This window comes from Grus americana, chromosome 5, assembly GCF_028858705.1.
Source record: "Grus americana isolate bGruAme1 chromosome 5, bGruAme1.mat, whole genome shotgun sequence".
In the NCBI taxonomy this organism is placed as follows: domain Eukaryota; kingdom Metazoa; phylum Chordata; class Aves; order Gruiformes; family Gruidae; genus Grus; species Grus americana.
In genome coordinates this window covers 41,440,794-41,460,426 of record NC_072856.1, presented here as the reverse complement: position 1 = coordinate 41,460,426, position 19,633 = coordinate 41,440,794, and the positions used below count along the sequence as shown (strand labels likewise).

Sequence of the window (19,633 nt, the reverse complement as noted above, 5' to 3'; positions counted from 1 at the left end):
ACCTTATCCAAGGTACCGTCTAAGTTTTTGGTGAAACACTGGAATACTGAAATATTTTTTGAGGTACGATCTGTCAGGTGAGGCTGTATACAGGAGCAGTTAGGTCAGAAAACAGCTGGTTTGCTTTTAAAAGTGGGTGAACTCATTCAGATGCCGATAAGCTAGAAATTGCAAACCCTCAATGTTCCTGAACATCAGGCCAATTATTTAGGCAACTAAATTCGGATTTAAGTTCTCCATGTTAAGCATCCACTTTAAAAATAATGGCCCAGAATAAACATTCACCTCTGATGGCTAATGAAACTAATTTACTCCAGCTTTTCAAAGTAGTATTTCTAATAAAAGAACCACTGAATAACATTTTGATAGTGGACGCTGTGAGCATAATGAATATTCTGAAGAGGCCAGGGATAGAAAGTTACCTTCCTTTTCATTATTTTGAAAGGCAATCCTTTAACATCACAAGGGAGATATGCTCTTGCCTGCTTCTTCTATGGCAAGCAGTATTTTATCTGACCTATAAGAGGCTGTCAGGCTGACACTTATTATAAGCACTAGATCTGTGCTACTGATTGTAGAATATTGAATATACACTGACAATCACATCCAATAACCTTTTAAACTGATAATTAGCAGTGGTTAATTGTTGTAACATGAAGATACAGTTTTAGGTGACCCAGTATGGCTGTCTGTTGAAAATACATGCTTTAGAAAGTTACTGGAAAATAATTTATAACAATGAAGTTAGCTTCCAAAAATAAGCTTTAAAACACAAATAAAATTAGATTAACAGACATTAATCTACTGTGTGGCATTCTGTAAATAACATCTTTAGGAGATCATAACTGAAAAACATGCTTTCTTGGCAACACCCTTCTATTTTCATGGTGCAAATATTGATAATTTGAAGACCCTCAGTGGAATCCAGCACTAGCTATTGTTTTTATGCTGTAACAAAAGTAGCAGCAGGAGGTGAAATCAATGCCCTTGGAGGGTAGGGTCACAAAAAAGAATTTATTGCCACTTTTTTGTTCTGGAACAGTTTGCAATCATAAATTCTTCATAAACAGAATACTTCAGAGAATGGTCCGTCTTCATAAATATACGACAGAGGACATCAATTTCATTTAATTCACAATTTGTGTCAGCACAGCAGATGCCAATGCCTGCCTTGATAGGGTTGTTTAATATGCAATTGAGACAGAGTAATATTCAGCACAGGGGACAAAATTTCACAGATTAAACTGTACGCACCACTGACATTTCATTCTAATGTATTTCCATTCCACACTGTTCACCTTAGATGAAAGTAATATTAAAAACCATATCCCTCTATTTTACCATTGTTAGAAGTTAAAATCCTTGTCTTTATTTTTTTTCATGCCAATTAAAATGTAATCATGCCAATTAAAACAGTATGCCTAGTGCCGTTAGTTTCTGCAGAGGTTTTTATTAAATTAAACAAAACTCTATCAAACTCTGCTTATTACTCATGAAATTGCATTTAGCAGAAAAACTGTAATAGTTATATCTTATTTTTCTGTAAATGCTGAAGTTAATGCCAAAACTTAATCCAGAGGTATATTTTGATTTTAACATACTGAGAAGTGGAGGGCTTCAATTTTTTTTAAGACAGAGTTTTTCTAGATTTTCAGAATTATGATCAGTTACTTATCTCATAGTTTTATATCCTACCAGCTCTAATCAGTACCACTGAATTAACCTGATTAAGTACATTGAAAATCATAAAAGTAATGCTTACAAATGAAATTATTTTGAAAATCTAAGTTGTCATGATCAGATGTAAAAGAATAGGTTAATAAGCCCCCTTTTTATCAGTAAATTTATTAATGTTGAAATAGTTTCAAAATGTTCGTGGTGATGCTGCAGATTAAAATTAAAAAGTAATACGCTCAGTAGTCATAAGGCAACTCTTAACATTTTCCGACAATTTGCACATTCAGAAAATCAAGCGATTAGAAACAACTGTGCTGAACTAAAAAAGCCCCACCCTCTGTAAAGTGGCTACTGCATTACCAAATAAGCTAAAGTGACACAAGTCAGAATTTAAAATGCCGTTGGCAGGTTGCACATATAGCTTACTCGTAATATATTAGAAATGTTTTTTAAACTCAGATAATAGCATGCAAAATTATGCAATGTAACTGTATTGCTAATATCACACATCTATAATTAATCATTTAAAGTAATTTATAAATTTATCTTACCCTTGATTTGAAGTGAAGGCAATTAAGGAGAGAAGTGGATGGAAAAATATATAGTTTGACCTCTCTCTCTCTCTCTCAGCTGTTTTACAACAATAGGACAATAGTGTCTCCTGCACGGTGCCATCACTAGTCTCTGGGTAACCGAATCACTATATTGCTTTTTTTGCCAGATTCTTGTATCTCACTCTTTGGCTGAGACCCAGCCCATCATAGCGTGAAATGAATTACATGAAACTTTTTTGGCTTTTGTCAAAGTGAGCTGAATACAGCAGCATGAAACATATCCTGGCTGTATTCTTAGCTTCAGGTATTCAGATTTGTACTGAATCTGCATATTTGTTTTTGAGCCATCAGTGTGACCTGAAATATGCAGTGACAACCCCACTTTTCATCTTAAGGGTATAGTAAATAGTTAAACAGTAGATGTCTCTAACATGTACCTTCAGAATAAATTCTATTAACATTCACTCAAGCATGACAGTCAGTGTATATCAGATATACTGCATTATAGTTGACTTGGTGCATACCCGTAATACATGGCATATTTTACTTACATTTTTTATGTATTAAAGAACTAAAATTATTAAAGTCAGACAGGAGACAAGCATGGAATAAAAAAAAATCAACAGAAGAGGAAAATACTATGGAGTTTTTATAATAGCATGAGTAGCTTGTTTGAAATGTACGTGGTGAATTGAAAGAGAGAGATATTTGTGCCTCAAATTAGAAATCAGACAGACAGCGTACTTCAACACACAAAAATGTACACATAACCCACAAACAGTAATAAAAATGCAAATACCCCAAGCAGTTCCCATTTTTCATTAATTGAATCCACTTTTTCAAGGAGGTCGTTTGGTAGTAAAACACCACTTTTCTTCAGAGCTTCAACCTTACTAAGCAGCTCCATCTTTTTCGGGTGCCTGATTGACATTTCTACATTGTATCTCTAAAATGAAAAGAAATAGATAATATTAGCTCCTGTAAAGCATTTTCGCTATAAAAAATTAAACTTTAATTCTACGCGCCCAGTTATGATCATGCTCACTATGCCATTTTTTGATTTTATTTTTTTAAGCACACGGACTTCTCATGACATGTCATAAGAGATTTAGGTACCAAGCACGTAGCCTTCTGGGTGACGTATCTATGCAGACAGTTAGCAACTGATTACATATAGTAATATTCACTCACTATTCACTTGCACAGTAATATTCACTAACACTCTCATCTGAAGCTTGAGCTGCCTTTGTCTCATTCAAGTCAGTGGTATCTTATTTTTCAAATATGCTACTTCAGCAAGTAACACTGAGGCTCTCCATTGAAAAAAAAAAAAACCCAGCAAGGAAATAATTTCCTAATTATGTTTCCTGTGCTGTGTATTTCTTCTCTCATTGTGGATTCTGTCTCATATACGGGCCTGAAATGCTATTACATGTGAAAACGTGAGAGTTTCACCTCAGAAAAACAATTAGGCATAACTCCCTTACAACACAATACCAGTAAGTTGATTTTTTATTGCATCAACCAACAGGAGCGGTGAAATGGCACACAAACGAGAACAGCCACAATGCTCATACAGTCCAATAATTCCTTCAAGTTGAAACTACCTTTTCTTTCCTGCACTGTTATTTATTGTTAAGAAAAAAAAAAGGACAGAGAAAACAGGAAGAAAAAACAGAAGCTTCTTTCAAAATTACTTTAGTATGACTTTCTAAATATTTTAACTGTATATTACTTATATAATCTATAAAAAGATATTTTAATCTACAGACACACTGGCGAATAAATGTCTTTAAAACCTGTATTCTCTGAAAAGCTGTATTACATATTAAATATAATAGTTACTATAGTGATTAATTATGTTTTAGTAGCTGGTACAGTAAATAAAAAAATAAAATTTAACACACAGGCATCTACTCATATACATACCCTACATATAGTTAAACTAATTCCCTCTCCCTCTTATGTATAAAACCCTCATAGAAATAGAACTTCTGACACGGCCAAAACCACACCTTTCAGTGAAAGACAAGAGTTCAGCACATATTCTTACAAAGGTGTTTACAAGACATACATAAATTATGCATAGCTATTAGCAAATTGCATCCTAAACATTAAGCTTTCTTTGCTTTAAATTCAGCCAGGAAAACTGCTATAGCAGTTCATACTGAAAATGTTAATAACTGGGCTAAGTATAAAAAAATTAAACTAGAATAAGGAATGTTTAAAACATGGGCGCCTTTGCCAGATCCAAGAACACGCTCTGTAGGAAAACAAAGCAAAAATACAATTGGAGACAGCTTAAAGAAAATAATAAAGGTGTGAAATCACTGTTTCAGCTAACAGGTCCTCAGCATTTCCATGCATATGTTTGCATATTGTTAGTTTCATATTTTAATCTCTCATTTACACAACACATGCACATCATTTGTATTATGTAAACTTCAGCAAATATTAGTCATTTGTGGATCATAGAGCAAATGTTTTAAATGAGGTGATTTAAACCATTTCTCATTATTAATGAACACTGATCAGGTGTCTGCGTATCCAAAATTACATGAATATGCATAGTAAAACCCAAGGAATTGTTTACAAAGAACTTGCCTTGTGCTCCTTGCTGCACTGTGGCTAAGGTTTTAGAAGTGTGTGACAGTAGGCATCAACCAGCTGTGGCAGGAGGGACCTGGATCCGCCAAGAGGCAACACCATTTTATTGGACTAAAATGTTCAACAAGTACACCGCCGTATTATTGCCTTTTCAGCTAGAACGGTTACTGGAGGAGATTACAATCTTCTTTATGTAATCTGATTTCTATTTAAAGATGATATAGCTGAAAAGGATTTGCATAATTATTTCCATAAGTACGTGTAATATCAAGGGGAATCCAGAGTCCAATTTGCCAGGCACTGAAATCCAGTTCGCGCGACTCCCTTTCTTTTGTCAAGTGAATTAATAGACTGAGGGAGTCCTCTAGCTGTGTGACACTGGTGCAGGCACCGCTAGTTAATTCTCTTCACCTGTTCTAGGCTGGCGGTTGCTGCTGCCCGGGCTGGGTACGTTCCTGGACGGTGCAGGACTGATGAAGAAATAAAATACATTGCGTGTTTCCTAACTACGATGCTCTTGTTAACACAGAAACAGAAGACGTTTCATTTCATTTTGGACTAGGTAAAATAATTCAGTGCAGCATAATCCAAATAGTGTGACAGATGTTATAAAAGGTTATTACATTAAAAAATAAATAAGCTAGATTTTATGTACGTGCTCTGTCTTTGTCACCGTGTAACCTACTGTATAAACAAGCATGATGAAGGTGCTGATTGACAGAAAATGCATTATACTGCAACTGTAAAAGATGAAAGAATTCAGATCGTTATTAGCTGTATTGGTATGTGACTCAGAATCAGTATTGTTTCACTCCTGGATATTTAATATGCAGGGTGTATTTTAAGTTAAGGGAAGAGCTTAATGTACAGGAGGTACAGTTTAAGAACTGATAGCACTAGATGCTATTGCTAGTGCTATTTTTTAATCCATTAAACACCTACACTCTAAGCAGCTGCATGGAAAAATTAGCTACCAGCTCTATCAGTGCTGCACAACCCTAGTCTGGTAGGACTACTTAATCCTGCGGTGAGAAGATAATTTAATCTTCAGATTCATTCTTTCCTCAGCTTTAAGTCAGCAAAGGCTGCTCCATTGTGACAATATGTGGATGCTATGATATAGATTACTGTTTAATAGCCAAAAATGAGATTAAGAAAGTTAAAGTCACAGGTTTCTCACAACCGCCACAATAATAAATAGATGAGTAATATTTAATTTCCAACAACACCTGTCATATTAAAAAAACGGGGAAAAAAACCCCTAAACAACATTGGAAAAACTGCAAAATATTTACAGCATGATTAGCTGTGTGCATGCATGGCTGGTTTTGTGTTCCTGAAGCCAGTCAAAAGAAATCCAAAACATTGATATGTAAGTTAAAGGATTTTGGCTTTTATTCCTTCTCAGTCAATGCGATCAATATTTCTCAAAGGACAAATAGTAGAGTTTAAAAAAAAAGGCAGTAGCATTTATCCGTGAATAAGTTTGGCAAAAATATTAGAACCACGAGAAGTTGAATTTCAAAACAAAGCAAGTTAAAACCTTACTTCCCCTGATAAAAATATTCTAAGAAATCCAGGCAGGCTTGATTGAGACACATTTTAGACACTTTATACTAAACTGTGCCCTTTTTTTTTTCTTTTTTCTTTTTTCCTTTTTTTCTTTAAAATATTATATAAAACATTTTTTGTGTGAAAAATCACACCCGAAAATTCTGCCCAAATGGAGACTGGAACAATGCCTTGTAACAGTGTTAATTGTCACCATGGAAACCAGAAGAATAAGCCATTTTGAAACTGGTATAGAAGGCACACATTGAGCAACTCAAGCATTTTTCAGCCTCCCTCAGTGTTAAGGAACAAGATGCCTAGTCACTGAGAGGTCAGAGAAAGAAATCATCATGAAAGGTTCGTAGATGTGCACTGTCTGGTAAACAATAAAAAAATCTGTACACAGTTAACAACTCTGTAAGACTGCGCACTGCATCTTTCAGAAAGAGAAACATCACAAAAAGATGATCAGGACTGGGGTGCGGATTCCACCCCTCGAGCAAAACTTTAGGGCAATATTATGCGAACCTTGCCCCTAAAGCTCCCTGGGAATTCTGTTGTTGTAATAAAACTTCAGAAGAGGAAAGAAAAAAAAAAAAAAAGCCTGCATGATGGAATTCAAAATAATGCTCTAAAAGCACACAGAGAGATTAAGACATCCATTGTTAGACTTTTGTATGGTGCTTCTGTTGGTTATAGTGAAAAGAGACTAGACATACCGAACACACAGTGGAGCTATGGCTACGAAGTACAGAAGAATTAAGCCAGTGAACTTTCTCCATTATTGGAATAAGGGTGTGCTATTTGTAGATGTTCTGCATTCCATCATTCACATACTAACAAAGTATCTTCAGTCAAATGGCACTGTATGATATACAACTGAGATCAGAACTGAGTGACCTGCAACTTTAGTTTCACCTGGATTGGATCTTTAAATTTTCAAAACTTGCCTTTCGGGGTGTTTCGACTGCTGCAGACACAAATACATACACATGCGTGTTCAGTGTCTCTATGTGCGCGCATAGTCAGCATTGGCACGCATCCGCAAAATATACTGCGTGCATGAAACTGAGCACAGAATACTCTGCAAGCAAATTCACCAAATATGTAATATAAATATACATCAACATATAGCAACGCACGTATAGCAAGCAATATTTGTCCATCACCTCTTCACACAGATTCTCATTTCGCTTTCTGGATAATGTTTGCACTCTTCATGCTAGGCTTCATGGTGGCCCCTTAGGAAGCCCATGCCTAATGCCATTCAGTGATGAACAAAGACTCTTTTTATTCCAAAGTCCAGGGTCCAAAGCTCAGCTGTATACAAGCAAAGTGAAGGAATCTGCTAGAGGCCAGCCTACCCTTCACAATAGCTCTTAATGCTTCTACCTTTTTGGTACTATCAGTGTGAAACATTTTAGAAACCATCCAGAAGCTCGGTTATATTTCTTACGCTGTGAATAGCACTAGAACCTCTGGACAACATTCAAGATCTGGGCTGAGTGATCTGTCTAGATAAATAGCAGTTGCTGTTTCTTGCAAACTTCATGTATTTCACTATTAGCAATTTATGGCAAATAATTGCACAGGGAAATTATAAAGACTCCTACAATTGTCCTTGTAAATTAATAATAGGCTTCCTTGATTGGGATAAATTTGCTGCTGAGCCTTTGGAAAAATTAAAAAGTGCAATGTCATTTAAAATTGCCAGAACTCACACAGCAAATTACATCTGAGGTTAAGAATCAGTTTTTCCTCTTCTAGTTTATTCCATTTGCATGATCTGGAAATCATATTACATTGGCTATGTATTGTTAATTGGACATAGATTGCATTATCTTTAATATAAATCAAACTACAAATATTAAAATGAATTGCAAATTCTCTAATAGAAGATCATAAAACAATCTTTTTTAAGTATCTCCCATTAATAATTTAATTCCAATTATATCACTCAGAAAACTCAAGAAGGAGAGCGCTAACTTATTTCCATTTGCTTTTTTCCCCTACAAATAAGCACAATAGTACAATATGTATTTGTGTGAGAGTGCATGTGCGTATGGGTGCCTGCCTGTAAAACAAAACAAATCTTAGCACTTTTGTCTTAAACCCCTGCAGACACCTTGCGTTTTCGTTGCAGAAAGTAGCAAATGCGGATTACACTTCTGCTACGCCTTCCCTTCTGTGGCAGCTAGAGAAATAAACACATTGAAAGAAACGTTAAGTAACTTCATGAACTAAATTTTGCCTACATTAAAAAATTATGCAGTTTGGTACCCATTGTTCTGCCTTCTTTTTAAGGAAGGTGATCCCAAGCCTTTAAATTTTACTATAAATGTAATATCTTTTTGAAGACTTTGTATGCCCTTTAATGAATTTATATTAAATATTTAATACTGTTTAGGGCATATCCACTACTACCAAAAACAGTTATATTCCCAGCAGTCCCACTGTTTCAGGCAGAGGGCTTGATTGATCCTCCTAGCCTGAATTGAGTAGAATGAAAAGAAGCAGTTGGAAAATAGCTGCAATCATTTAATGCAGATGACCTCTGACAGGCTCACAGCTCTTCTATCTGAACAGAAATTTGCATGGGGTCTCTGTGCAGAGGAACAATGTAACCTAAATGGTAGACAATCTTTATTCTAATGAAGTGGGTGTCAAGGTCAATGTAAAACTGCAATGATAAATGGTGCACCACTAGGCAAGAGAAGTTGCATAGGCATTGTAGTGCTTTCACATTAATTGAAGGCTGAAATGCACTGAGTGAAAGCACAAGACTCTCTTTTCACCATAATGTGTTAATGCACAAATGTTTAAATGTTTTATTCAAGCCCCTAGCCTGTTGGCACAAATCTTATTGCAAACAAAAATACAATAGTTGGCCAATAACCAGAAAAATAGAACTTTTTATTAGCTTGCCTTATTTCTTGAATCCCTAACAACTTCCACAATCTACTCAGAGTACCAAAAGAATAACGAGTCTCCAGACACCTAATGTAATTCCCATGATCCTTTTTCTATTTAGGATATCTGTCTTTAATTAGTTCCAAACAAGCAAGCCTTTAGACAACTCTTCATTAGATACCATTCCCAATGAACTAACTGCGAGAAGAAAAGTCATGCTTCAATATTATTATTTCCCAGATTCCAAGTTTTCTTTTAGTATATAGTTAACATCTCCAGGTGCCTTTTGTTCTCGGTAAGAATTAGACCAGTAAAACTGGGTTTTGTAATGCAAAGAGTTGTGTGCCTAGAGTGGGGACTAAACTACAATCTGTTATTGTGGCTTTGTCAAAACTGCAATACAACTATAATTATAGTACTTCATCAGTCGATCAAGCAATTTGTAGAAGGCAGTACATTTTGTCTTATAAAAATGAGGAGGACAGTAAGCTGCTTTTTAAAATCCTGAGCTGCTTAAGCTTGTTAAGGGTATATTGTTTGCTAATACACTCATTAGCAGCCAAGCATTTTAACTTCATCAATTAAACGGGAAATGGTGTTGCACCATTAGTTTCACAAAATGCTAAAATACAGATAGTAGTCTACGGCTAAGAATTTTAGAAAATGTATTTTCACCTGCAAGCTGCGTTATAGACTTCAAATCGTTTTTTTGTGCAGCGACACATACACGGGGGGGGGGGGGGTGTCTCTGTGTGCGAATGTAGGTGGTGAAAGCCCTGCATATAGTTGTGAAGCTAATTATATATATACACACACACATACACCCACTTAAAATTTCCCAAGTCCCATAAGGATTGCTGCTGAAGCACAGCGTCATTTCTTGACACCGATGAACATTTACTCATCTGAGTAATCCCAAGGATGACAGAAGTTTATTCCTGTGAACAACTAACAGCTCTCCTGGATAACTAACGGGTTTGCAATATGGACGATAAATTTTGAATATTTATCAGCCTTTATAGTTTTAGGCTCTTCTGTGCAAATAGATGTTAACAATACGATTACAGTTATTAGACAAGGAGCTATAGCTTGTTACTAATTAAGAGGATCTGCAGTACTTTCAGTTTCTGGGAGGCTGTGAGTGGCACGTACTGTACAACGCCATTTCTATTTTACAACTCGTCTGTGCGAGGGAATTTTCCATACGGAAATCAGTCTTCAGGATATTGCAATTCAGAGAATAAACTCCAGTGGAAAAAAAAAAAAAAGTATAGTGTAAAGGAAAGAAAAGAAAAAAAACCCACGTTACTGATGAAACTGTTTAAAAAACTGTACAGCTTCATCTGTGTGTGATTTGTCAGGTCTGAAGCTTTGACGTGCCCAAGGGGCAGACCCCAGCGGGGAGTAGGCTGCAGAGCTAAATAGCTGTGAAAGAAGTCTTAATGTAGGATGGAATTCAAACTAACCTTGACATGACCTCGGGAAAAATATGCAAAAAGTAAAATGAATGCACTCTGCAAGATACATCCTAATTTTGTGGCCGAGCTGGTTAGTTTCACAAACAGAACTGGGACTTTAAAAGCAAAATAAAATGCGAGGAAAAAAGGGGGAAACTTCGGAATTCAGAGTAAAAACTTAAGCGGGCATGGGGTGTTGCTGTGGAGGCATATGAACCATTTGGAAACAATCCAAATAAAAACCAACACTGAACAATATTGTTGTCAGCCTGTCTATTCAGGAAAATTGTTTTTTTAGGTTGAATATAAATGACACAAAGCCAAGATTACATCATTGCATTACAAAGTCTGTTGTGGCTTTTAGCCGAACAAGCCCCATGGATCTACTGGCTGATGGCAGTAATTCAGTAAGAAGTTTTAAGGGCTTCTCTTTTTTTTTTTTTTAAGCTTCGTTACCCTAAATGTAGAGGAATTTTGTTTAAATACTGATTATTCAAATTTTTTTTTAATCCACATCCCTGAGTTTGTTCTGCAAGCTTACTACTTGATACAAACAATAAAAATTTGAGTGGGTACATTAAGTCTTGATTTGGCTTTATTATGCATTTTGCCTGTCTTGCTCAGTGTTCAGTTAAGCAGGAAGACATCCACCTTAATATAACAGCCAAGAACTGGCTAATTCACTAGATATATGGAAATTTTAATTGAGTGTCAACTTGTGTTGAAATTCAATCCCATTACCTTCAGAATGCAATTTTGTAGCAATACTAGTTATTTACTACACTATTAACCAGATTTTAAATATAATTAAATTGCTAAGAACATATAGGCAAAACACAGCAGTTTGAATTCATATAGCAAGGGTAATCAAGTATCAGGTGCACGAGATTCCGCTAGATCTACAAAGGGCCGCCCGCCTACGTGTAAAGACAAACCCTGGCAGGCGATGGTAGAACACGGTCCCACAATACAGGTTATAGCACAGTTCAGGCAAGGCCATAGAGTTGGTGTACTTCATGTAGAACAATCTATCGATCTCGTAAACTATGTGTTTTACTGGGATCTCTGGCTGATATACAAAGGAATTTCTGAGATTCCTCTTGTATTGCTTGCAACAATGCTGGAAGAGCTTTGAGGGTTTTTTCACACCTTGCACCAGAGGTGTGACTTTTGGCACAGACTAATACAGATGCAACCAACAGACATGCTTAAAATATCAAATGTGGATTTAGCTTAATTTACATTTATTTAGCTGCCTGGAGAATAATTAATATTAAATAAATCAAAAATAGTGCTCTTTAGGAATTAATAACTACCGTACCTTTGGGTTAGTGCTCAGGTATACTTATGAAGGAAAAAACCGACAGGGTAAGGGAGAATCCAAAATACTTGTGTAGACTGCAGTTAGCCCATTACTGAGCAGAAAATGTATTTGATGGCAGGGAGACTGTTTGGCCTGGAAACAAAAAGGTGGAGTTGCAGCTCCGTCCTTGGCTGGATATTCTGAAATGCTGACCCTGCATGTACCAAATCTCGTATAGCTACATTTTCACATTTACATTTTTACAAAATAAAACACAACAATGTAAGATTATGGAGATTTTTTGAAGAAGATAATCAAAGAAAGTAATTTATAACCTGTTATCCTCCCTTCTGCCAAGCTGTGCCTGCTTCTGCAGTATGCATGAAACACAAAATTGGAACTCCTCTACACAAAGATTTAATTCCAAATGCACTGACTATTGTCAGGCTGTGTGTTACAGGCATCATTCTATTTTGAAATGGATGTTCTTGTGCATTTATCTGGCACAGACTGGCTCTTCTGAAGTCCTTACTCCATTGTTACTCAGCCAGAATGCTAATGGTGGTCAGTAATAGCCTCCCGTGAGTGAAGTCTGACTGAAAATCGACAAATAAATTATCCTCTCTTCTAGCAAAACCTATTGGGATATGTTTGAGGCTAGAATATCTGTGGATCCTTCTTCTTCTTACCTATTTGCTATACCGTTTCATGGGAGAAGAGGTTTTCCACTGCAAAAAGAGCCAAATGGAAATCTAAGTTCCTCAGACCAACAGAGACAGAACTCAAAGTCTCCACCAAAGAACAGGAGAATCCACACAGACCAGTATACTCACCATTTAAGGCACAGTGGCTTTAGTAATCCACATTACTAGACCTTTTTAACTGTGAGAAAAGAAAATAATCCCTGGCCTGTGGTGACAGCCTGGCAATCTCTGCAGGCTGGTGAGCGACCTCAAGTCAAGACCAGACAGACTCTGCAGCTAGCTTGCTCAGTCCCTAACCTCAGAACATGTGGATCTGAGTTCTCATTACCTGTAGAATCTACAGGGTAACAACATGATCTTTAAAGCATTTGAACTTTTTTCTACACAGCAGAACCTACACCTGTTTGAGGGCCCATCTAGGTGCTGATCAGAAAGGGTGTTGACAGCAGATGTCTCAATTTGCCCCAAAGTTATAATGAAAAATGTCATTTTTCTTTTACATGTACATCCCGTACTGTATTAAGTAAAGTGAAAGCTAATAGTTTTTATAGTGTGCTATTTGATTTGTTCCTTATAATTTCCCTTGAGTTATGTCAAAGTTGGCACATGCAGCAGGTCCACCAGGAGTGCTAAAACATCTCCACTGACTATCTAAAACACTGGCAATCACCGTAATTCCTCTTATAGCAATACTATTACAACCTACTGCATCAAAACTATTGTTAAAACATGTTAAAAATAAAGTTATATAGTTAATTACTTATCATCTTCAGACAGACATATCCTGAACCTTTCAAGAGACATAGCAGATAATAGCTATTCACTTTTCCAGTACACATTAATGTTATTAAAACAAAAGGAGAAAGTTGGCATCCCAATGCCATTATCTGTGTTAACAGTAGGCTAATCTCATTTTATGCTGAATTTTAGAAATTCTTAAAAACTCAACATTTAGTTTTTGATATTATTCAAGTAAAAACATAGTACTTTTATAATAAAAGAAAATATACTCTCAAGTTGAAAAGTTATTTTTATGATCAACTACAAATCGCTTTCAAGAGCAAATTTATAATGGAACTGCTGACACAGCCTAAACCATGGCTGTGTGAATGCTGCAGAAACAGCTATTTCAGAAAACATTTTTAGCATTAGGAGAAGTCCAACTTTGTTTAAACCTGAACTTATTTTTTACAATAGCAAGTAATGTTAACAGCATGCTGAAAATGTTAAGGCTAAGTGTACAGTGTCAAAATAGATTGAATCTCTCTGAAAACTGGAAATTCAAGCTTTTCAAACATAATCCAGATGTTTGGCTTTTAATCACATTTCAAGAAAGAGGAAACTTATGCAATACAAAATTCATACATGCATATTTCATTAGTGCCTTTCCTATCACTGAATTAAAAATTTCTAACATATGTTTTCCTCAAACAGATAATGTTTTAAATTAGAAGAGTTGGCAAGAAGTTGTGCACCTCACAAATGTCATTGAATTATTTTAACATGGAAGAAAATATTTCATTTTTTACGGTATTAACAGCTTTGATAGCGAAAGCTACAGCAGTGATCATTTTTTGCTTTATCGATAGGAAGTTCAATAGTCCCTGAAACAAACTAAGTGTATAAAGATGACCGGACATCAAGAACTAACAACTAGCCTTCTTCAGAATACCTGAGACTGGAAACACGCTGAGGGACCTATGGGTTTTTAACACAGATGCTTTCTCTCTTCCTCGCTGGTGATGGAAACAGCATCATGCTATGCCCAAGCAGCTTCTTCAAGAGCCAGACTATCTTGAAGGTGGAAAAACTTCTTCCAAGATGTATTTCAATTCTAGATCACATAACACCACCACCATGTTTGCTGAATGATATTTAAAGGACTATATCAGTGTGGCCATTGTTTCTAAGAACTAACATACATGATAAATTATATGAGTTTTTTATAACCTCTGGAGTCTTAGAAAATTGAACTCTGAGTTAATTTCTAAAAATTGGCTTTCTGAATGTAATAATATTTTAATATTTTAAATAATTTCAGACAGACAAAACCTAAGCAATAAAAATGAGAGGAACTATCACACATATAATGGGAAAAGAAAAGGGAAAAATACAAAGAAATCCTGCTTCTGGCCACCTGCATGTGTCATTGGGTTTGCCCTTTAAGAGCCTTGTAACTTTTGAGGAGTACGTGAGGCGTGATCACGAACCACCAGGAACAGAAATATGCATTCTGCTATACTGCGATGCGATGTAACGCAGGGAGATGTTACTATGAACTTCAGTTCTGTCTGGAAATGTTGGAAACTAAACAATCCAGGACATGCTGAAAGCCAGTCTCTCTGCAGGTCCAACAGCTGCTGTGCCTAGGAGAGATACTTAGCCTCTTCCCAAATGGCCACCAGCAAGGGCATGCCTAATGCAGCCTTTAACAGGCAGGCCCAAGCTTGCCATTCCTATGCTCCAAATAGCTGCAGACTTGCAACAGTCCTGTGACGGGAGAAATATTATTCTTGGTTTAAAATTGGAAAGTGGGATACAGACGGACACCGAGCTTGGTGTCACGGAAGATCTCTAATGTGGGAACACAAGTCTTTTGAGATTTACTCCAGCGTTCTGTCCAACAGAACGTATTGTCTGAGCTCGGAACTACTTAACATTGTCTGTTTCCCAATAGACTGAAAAAAAAAAAGAATTACTGTACTTATAATACACTTTAGTCATCATAGAAAATACCTCAGTTCTAAACTCAATAAATCTTTATTTCTACAAGATGTTTAGGAACCAACACTAATAGTTACCTTTAAAAGAATACATGAATGCAGTGATGCTGAACTCATTTTGTCTACTGAACAAGTAGCAAGACAGAAACAAAGGAAACTTTTCCTCTCTTTCTTTCTATTTCCCTGATTTCAGGTGTCTGTTTTCAAGGATTTATGCTGCTGCTAAATGTGAACTCTGTTATTTGCTGGCATGATGAAAGCTGAAAGCTTCTTCTCATCTCTAATGGCATTCTGCCAAAATATTCTCTGACAAAACTTGGGCTGATTCACAGATCTGAAGTTCAAGAAATTGTCATAATCTAACCTCGCCACTTGTATAAAATGTGCCATAGTCTTACCTTCTCTTCTTGTATTAACCTCTCAACTTTCTGGCTTAGAGAAAATCTTTTGGTATTGCATCCAGCCCTGATTTAAAGATTCAAATGATGGAAAATTCATAGCATTCCTTGGTAAGATGATAAATAACTAGCTTCCTTCACCATTAGAAACTGCATGGATTGTTTCTAGTTTGGATTTGTTTAATTTTAACTTCCAGCTATTTTATCGTCTTATACCTTTGCCAATAGCTTGAATGTCTGTGAAAGCATGACGTTACTACAAGAATCAAACATGAAACCAGACGACTTGCACTGATTTCAGGTTAACTCTGTTTGGTGTTTCTGGGATTACAATTTATAGAACCAAAACATAGAGAAAAAGAACAATTTTTGCAGAGGCTGGTGAACAAACACTTCAGACATTCTTAAGGCTTGATTCTTCCTAGGGCTGTCAGAAAGCCAATTTTCAATAACTTGGCCCTGATATAAATGAAAAATAATGGGTTTGGATTTAATTTGTGCTTATGGATAATATTGCCAGTACTCGTGTTTTGGCTTCTACTTGTTAGGCTCTCCTGGTTCACTTAAAGATTTTTTCTGCTACTATTCATGTTGGAAAGAAGGGTAGTGAGCAGGAGAAAAAGACCATAGTAGCAGATGAAGTGAGTGATACCAATGAGAATTTCACCCACAAGGAGAGTATTTTCTAGTGTACATCACCAATTGCTCTAGATTCACTTTGGAAATTGTAAAGTTGAATGTGAAGTGATCTTGACAGACCGGGCAATCTGCCCCTTTGTGTTTAGCATGTTGTAACGAGCTTCTCTGAAACCAGCACACAGCATAGCAATTAAAAACAAAATTCTGTAAAGATACTGCAATGAAACTGTAAAAATGGATTTTTGGGAAAAAAACCCACAAAAACCCACCCACAAGTTAGTGTTGACTTATGTTGCCTCACTGAAAAGCTAATCTCTGTGCTCTAAGCAGACTGATAAACTGGTGACTATAGCATTGATATTCAAATCTATGTAACACTTGCAATGTCAGTGGATTTTGAGACTGGTAAGTTATTGCTATTTTAATGTCTGAATTCTACGTAAAGAAGATGAAAAAGGCACGTCTTGAAAACTGGAAAAATATGCATATATCTGAGAAGGAAAGAAATGCTTCAAAGGACCACAGCAGCAGGAAATATCAGGACACAAAGCCAGTAGTGAAGTAACAGGAAGCAAATTCAGGATATTTTGAATCTACTTCAGCTATAGTGAACACTAGGAAAGACATGAACTTTTGTCTTTCTGGCATTCTCTCAAGACATTCTGGTCCTGCTTTGTGGAAAGCCTATCCTGGTAACCATGCATGCCATGATAGCTGTCTGGCTGTTCAAATACAAATTGGAAAGATCTGTGCCCACTGAGAAAAGATATATGCTTAAAGTAATGTGTATCGATGTCTTCAACTTTAACTGTTGTCTGCCTGCTCAATGGATGCTTGTTATACTATACTGTATATGTAGGGAATTTAGTAATTCCAAATGAAGATGGAAAAATGTAAGAGAAAAACTGAGAAAAGGATGAGGGGGTAAAGAACAAGATCCCATTGCTTATTCTGTGTTTTTCAGATTTTTTAAGGAATACATTCTATTGAGAATATCAGGAAAAATTAGTGACTCCAGTTTTTGTGGTGACAGAATCTTCATGAATGGTATCTGCACTTCAATGACATAAATAAGGTGGTTTCACGTCTTAGTTTAAGTGGCTGTACTTCTTAGCTTAACAATCATTTTATAATTAGTGATAATTCTAAAAATAAAAAAGTAAACGTTGTTGAATACTCCATGTTCCTAACAGTACTAGGTTACTTTTTTCAAATCTACATCTGAGGCAACTATTTTAGGTCATTTTGTTAGCTATTATGCTAGAGGTATAATATGTTGCTATAGAACTGAAGTTTAAAGAAATTAAAGTAATGAATACATATTTTAGAACAGGTCATAGAGCTTTTGTACATTAAGTGACTACACTAGCACTACATTAACCCTATTAAAGGTAATTTTTCCAGCTCATTGGTGATTGGCATTTGGTACTGATGTTTGAAGAATTGCCATTGCATTGATTTTATTCTTTGCCTCTTTAATAAAGTGTGGAAGAAATGGCAGAAGCAGAAGTTAACTGTCCTTTGGTAAAGCCATTAAGCACTTAAGAAAAAGGTCTGAATGTTTAAACCATGCAAAAATCTTTAAGGACATTATCTATGTTTTTAATTTTGCTACATTTCATAGGCCTGAAGAAGTCCCACTAGTATGAATACCTTTACATTTCATTGGTACAACAAAAAGGACCAAGTTAAGATTACGAATGCCACACTTGCCCTCACGGAATAATGCCATCTAACAACAGAAGTTTTAATAAATATTATTGTACACCCTTCTGAAGACGTGAGTTAGGCATACGCCAACAACACAGTGTAGTAGGCCACCTGGTGGTCAAATCAGCTAATTATCCATTTGTAACTAATGCAAAATTAGAGGACCGTACAAAGAAAAGACAAACATGAAAGAAATGCATAAACCCCATCAACTAAAGCCTATTGGAACTAATGTAAGTATATCTAAAAGCTAGCGTTACTTCATCTTATCTTAGGTTTTCCGGGAGTGGTCACTCCTTGAAGCAGGATACCAAGGCTGATTAATGTTTTCTTGTGTTAAAAATGAACAGAAGCTAAGTTCCTAGGCTTCTCTGAGCCACTTTACAAAATAAGGTTCCACAACAGGTCAGTCTATCATGGTATACCCCTCAGCTCCCTAGGCAAGACCAGAACAGGTTCTGGATCAACAAAATCCATGACTCTTTTCCAGGAGCTTCCCTGGGAAGCTTGAACACAAAAATATGTTGGCCAGGCCCACTACTTCAAAGGATGTAGGAACTAAAACTACCACGCCCACAGATCTGGGTCCAAATACCGTAAGGCCATACAAAGCAATGACAACAGGCAGCAGCGCAAGCTATTGTTGACGCTGTGCGTTCAGACTCACAAAAGAAGTGGATATGAATTGTAAGGTCACTGCTGACTAGTGACATGGAGCTGAGGTGCCTGAACAGATGAGTTAAGGTCAAAACTTCAGAAAGATCCTCAACTGTCACATGACCTGACAACTAGGGATCAGAACACAGGAGAGTGCCTGGTTTTGAGATTTATGCAACCAGAATCTGCTGGTGTTACAATCTATCGCACCAGGGTAGCAAATTCTGCCCTGGCAGATTGAGTCAGCAAGCTAAAAGATATAGCTACTACAAGAATTCAAAGATGCAGCAGGCTCTGAAAAACCTGGAAAAGGGACCGTATGCTTCAGGAGGGAAGATTTTAGAAAGTGACAGAGAGCAAAGCAATATAGATGTGACTGGAAATGGTGGGTGTTCTGCACTATTTTTAGTCTTACAAAACCATAAATATCAATATAAAAGCCTTTTCTCATAAGAACTCTACATCAAATTTACAAACAAATCATATGCATGATCCAAATGGTCCATGCTGATTTTAATCAAACCAAATGCCTAAACCATCAGCTCTCCCATCACTGTAGGTCTCCATGTTTGGAGGTTACCCAGACAGTGAAGAGATGTTCAGAACATATATAGGCACCCACGAGCATGACAGCTTTTAAATGATGTGCGAGTTATTATAGTAGCATATTTCTAGTGACTGGTTTGAAGGGAAGGAAACAGGGGAAATTGGTAGAAGATTCATTTTCTGGCAGGAATTCACTT

At 36.4% G+C, this 19,633-nt stretch overlaps 1 protein-coding gene across 4 annotated transcripts in view; it reads right to left on the bottom strand.

The window, feature by feature from the left end:
• Positions 1 to 19,633, bottom strand: part of AKAP6 (A-kinase anchoring protein 6) — a 291,212-nt gene that overhangs the window by 48,886 nt on the left and 222,693 nt on the right. For all 4 annotated transcript variants that reach the window (XM_054828350.1, XM_054828353.1, XM_054828351.1 and 1 more), the window contains exon 10: positions 3,031 to 3,177. In XM_054828350.1, coding sequence (XP_054684325.1) covers positions 3,031 to 3,177 — 147 coding nt within the window. The remainder of the gene's footprint in view (positions 1 to 3,030; positions 3,178 to 19,633) is intronic.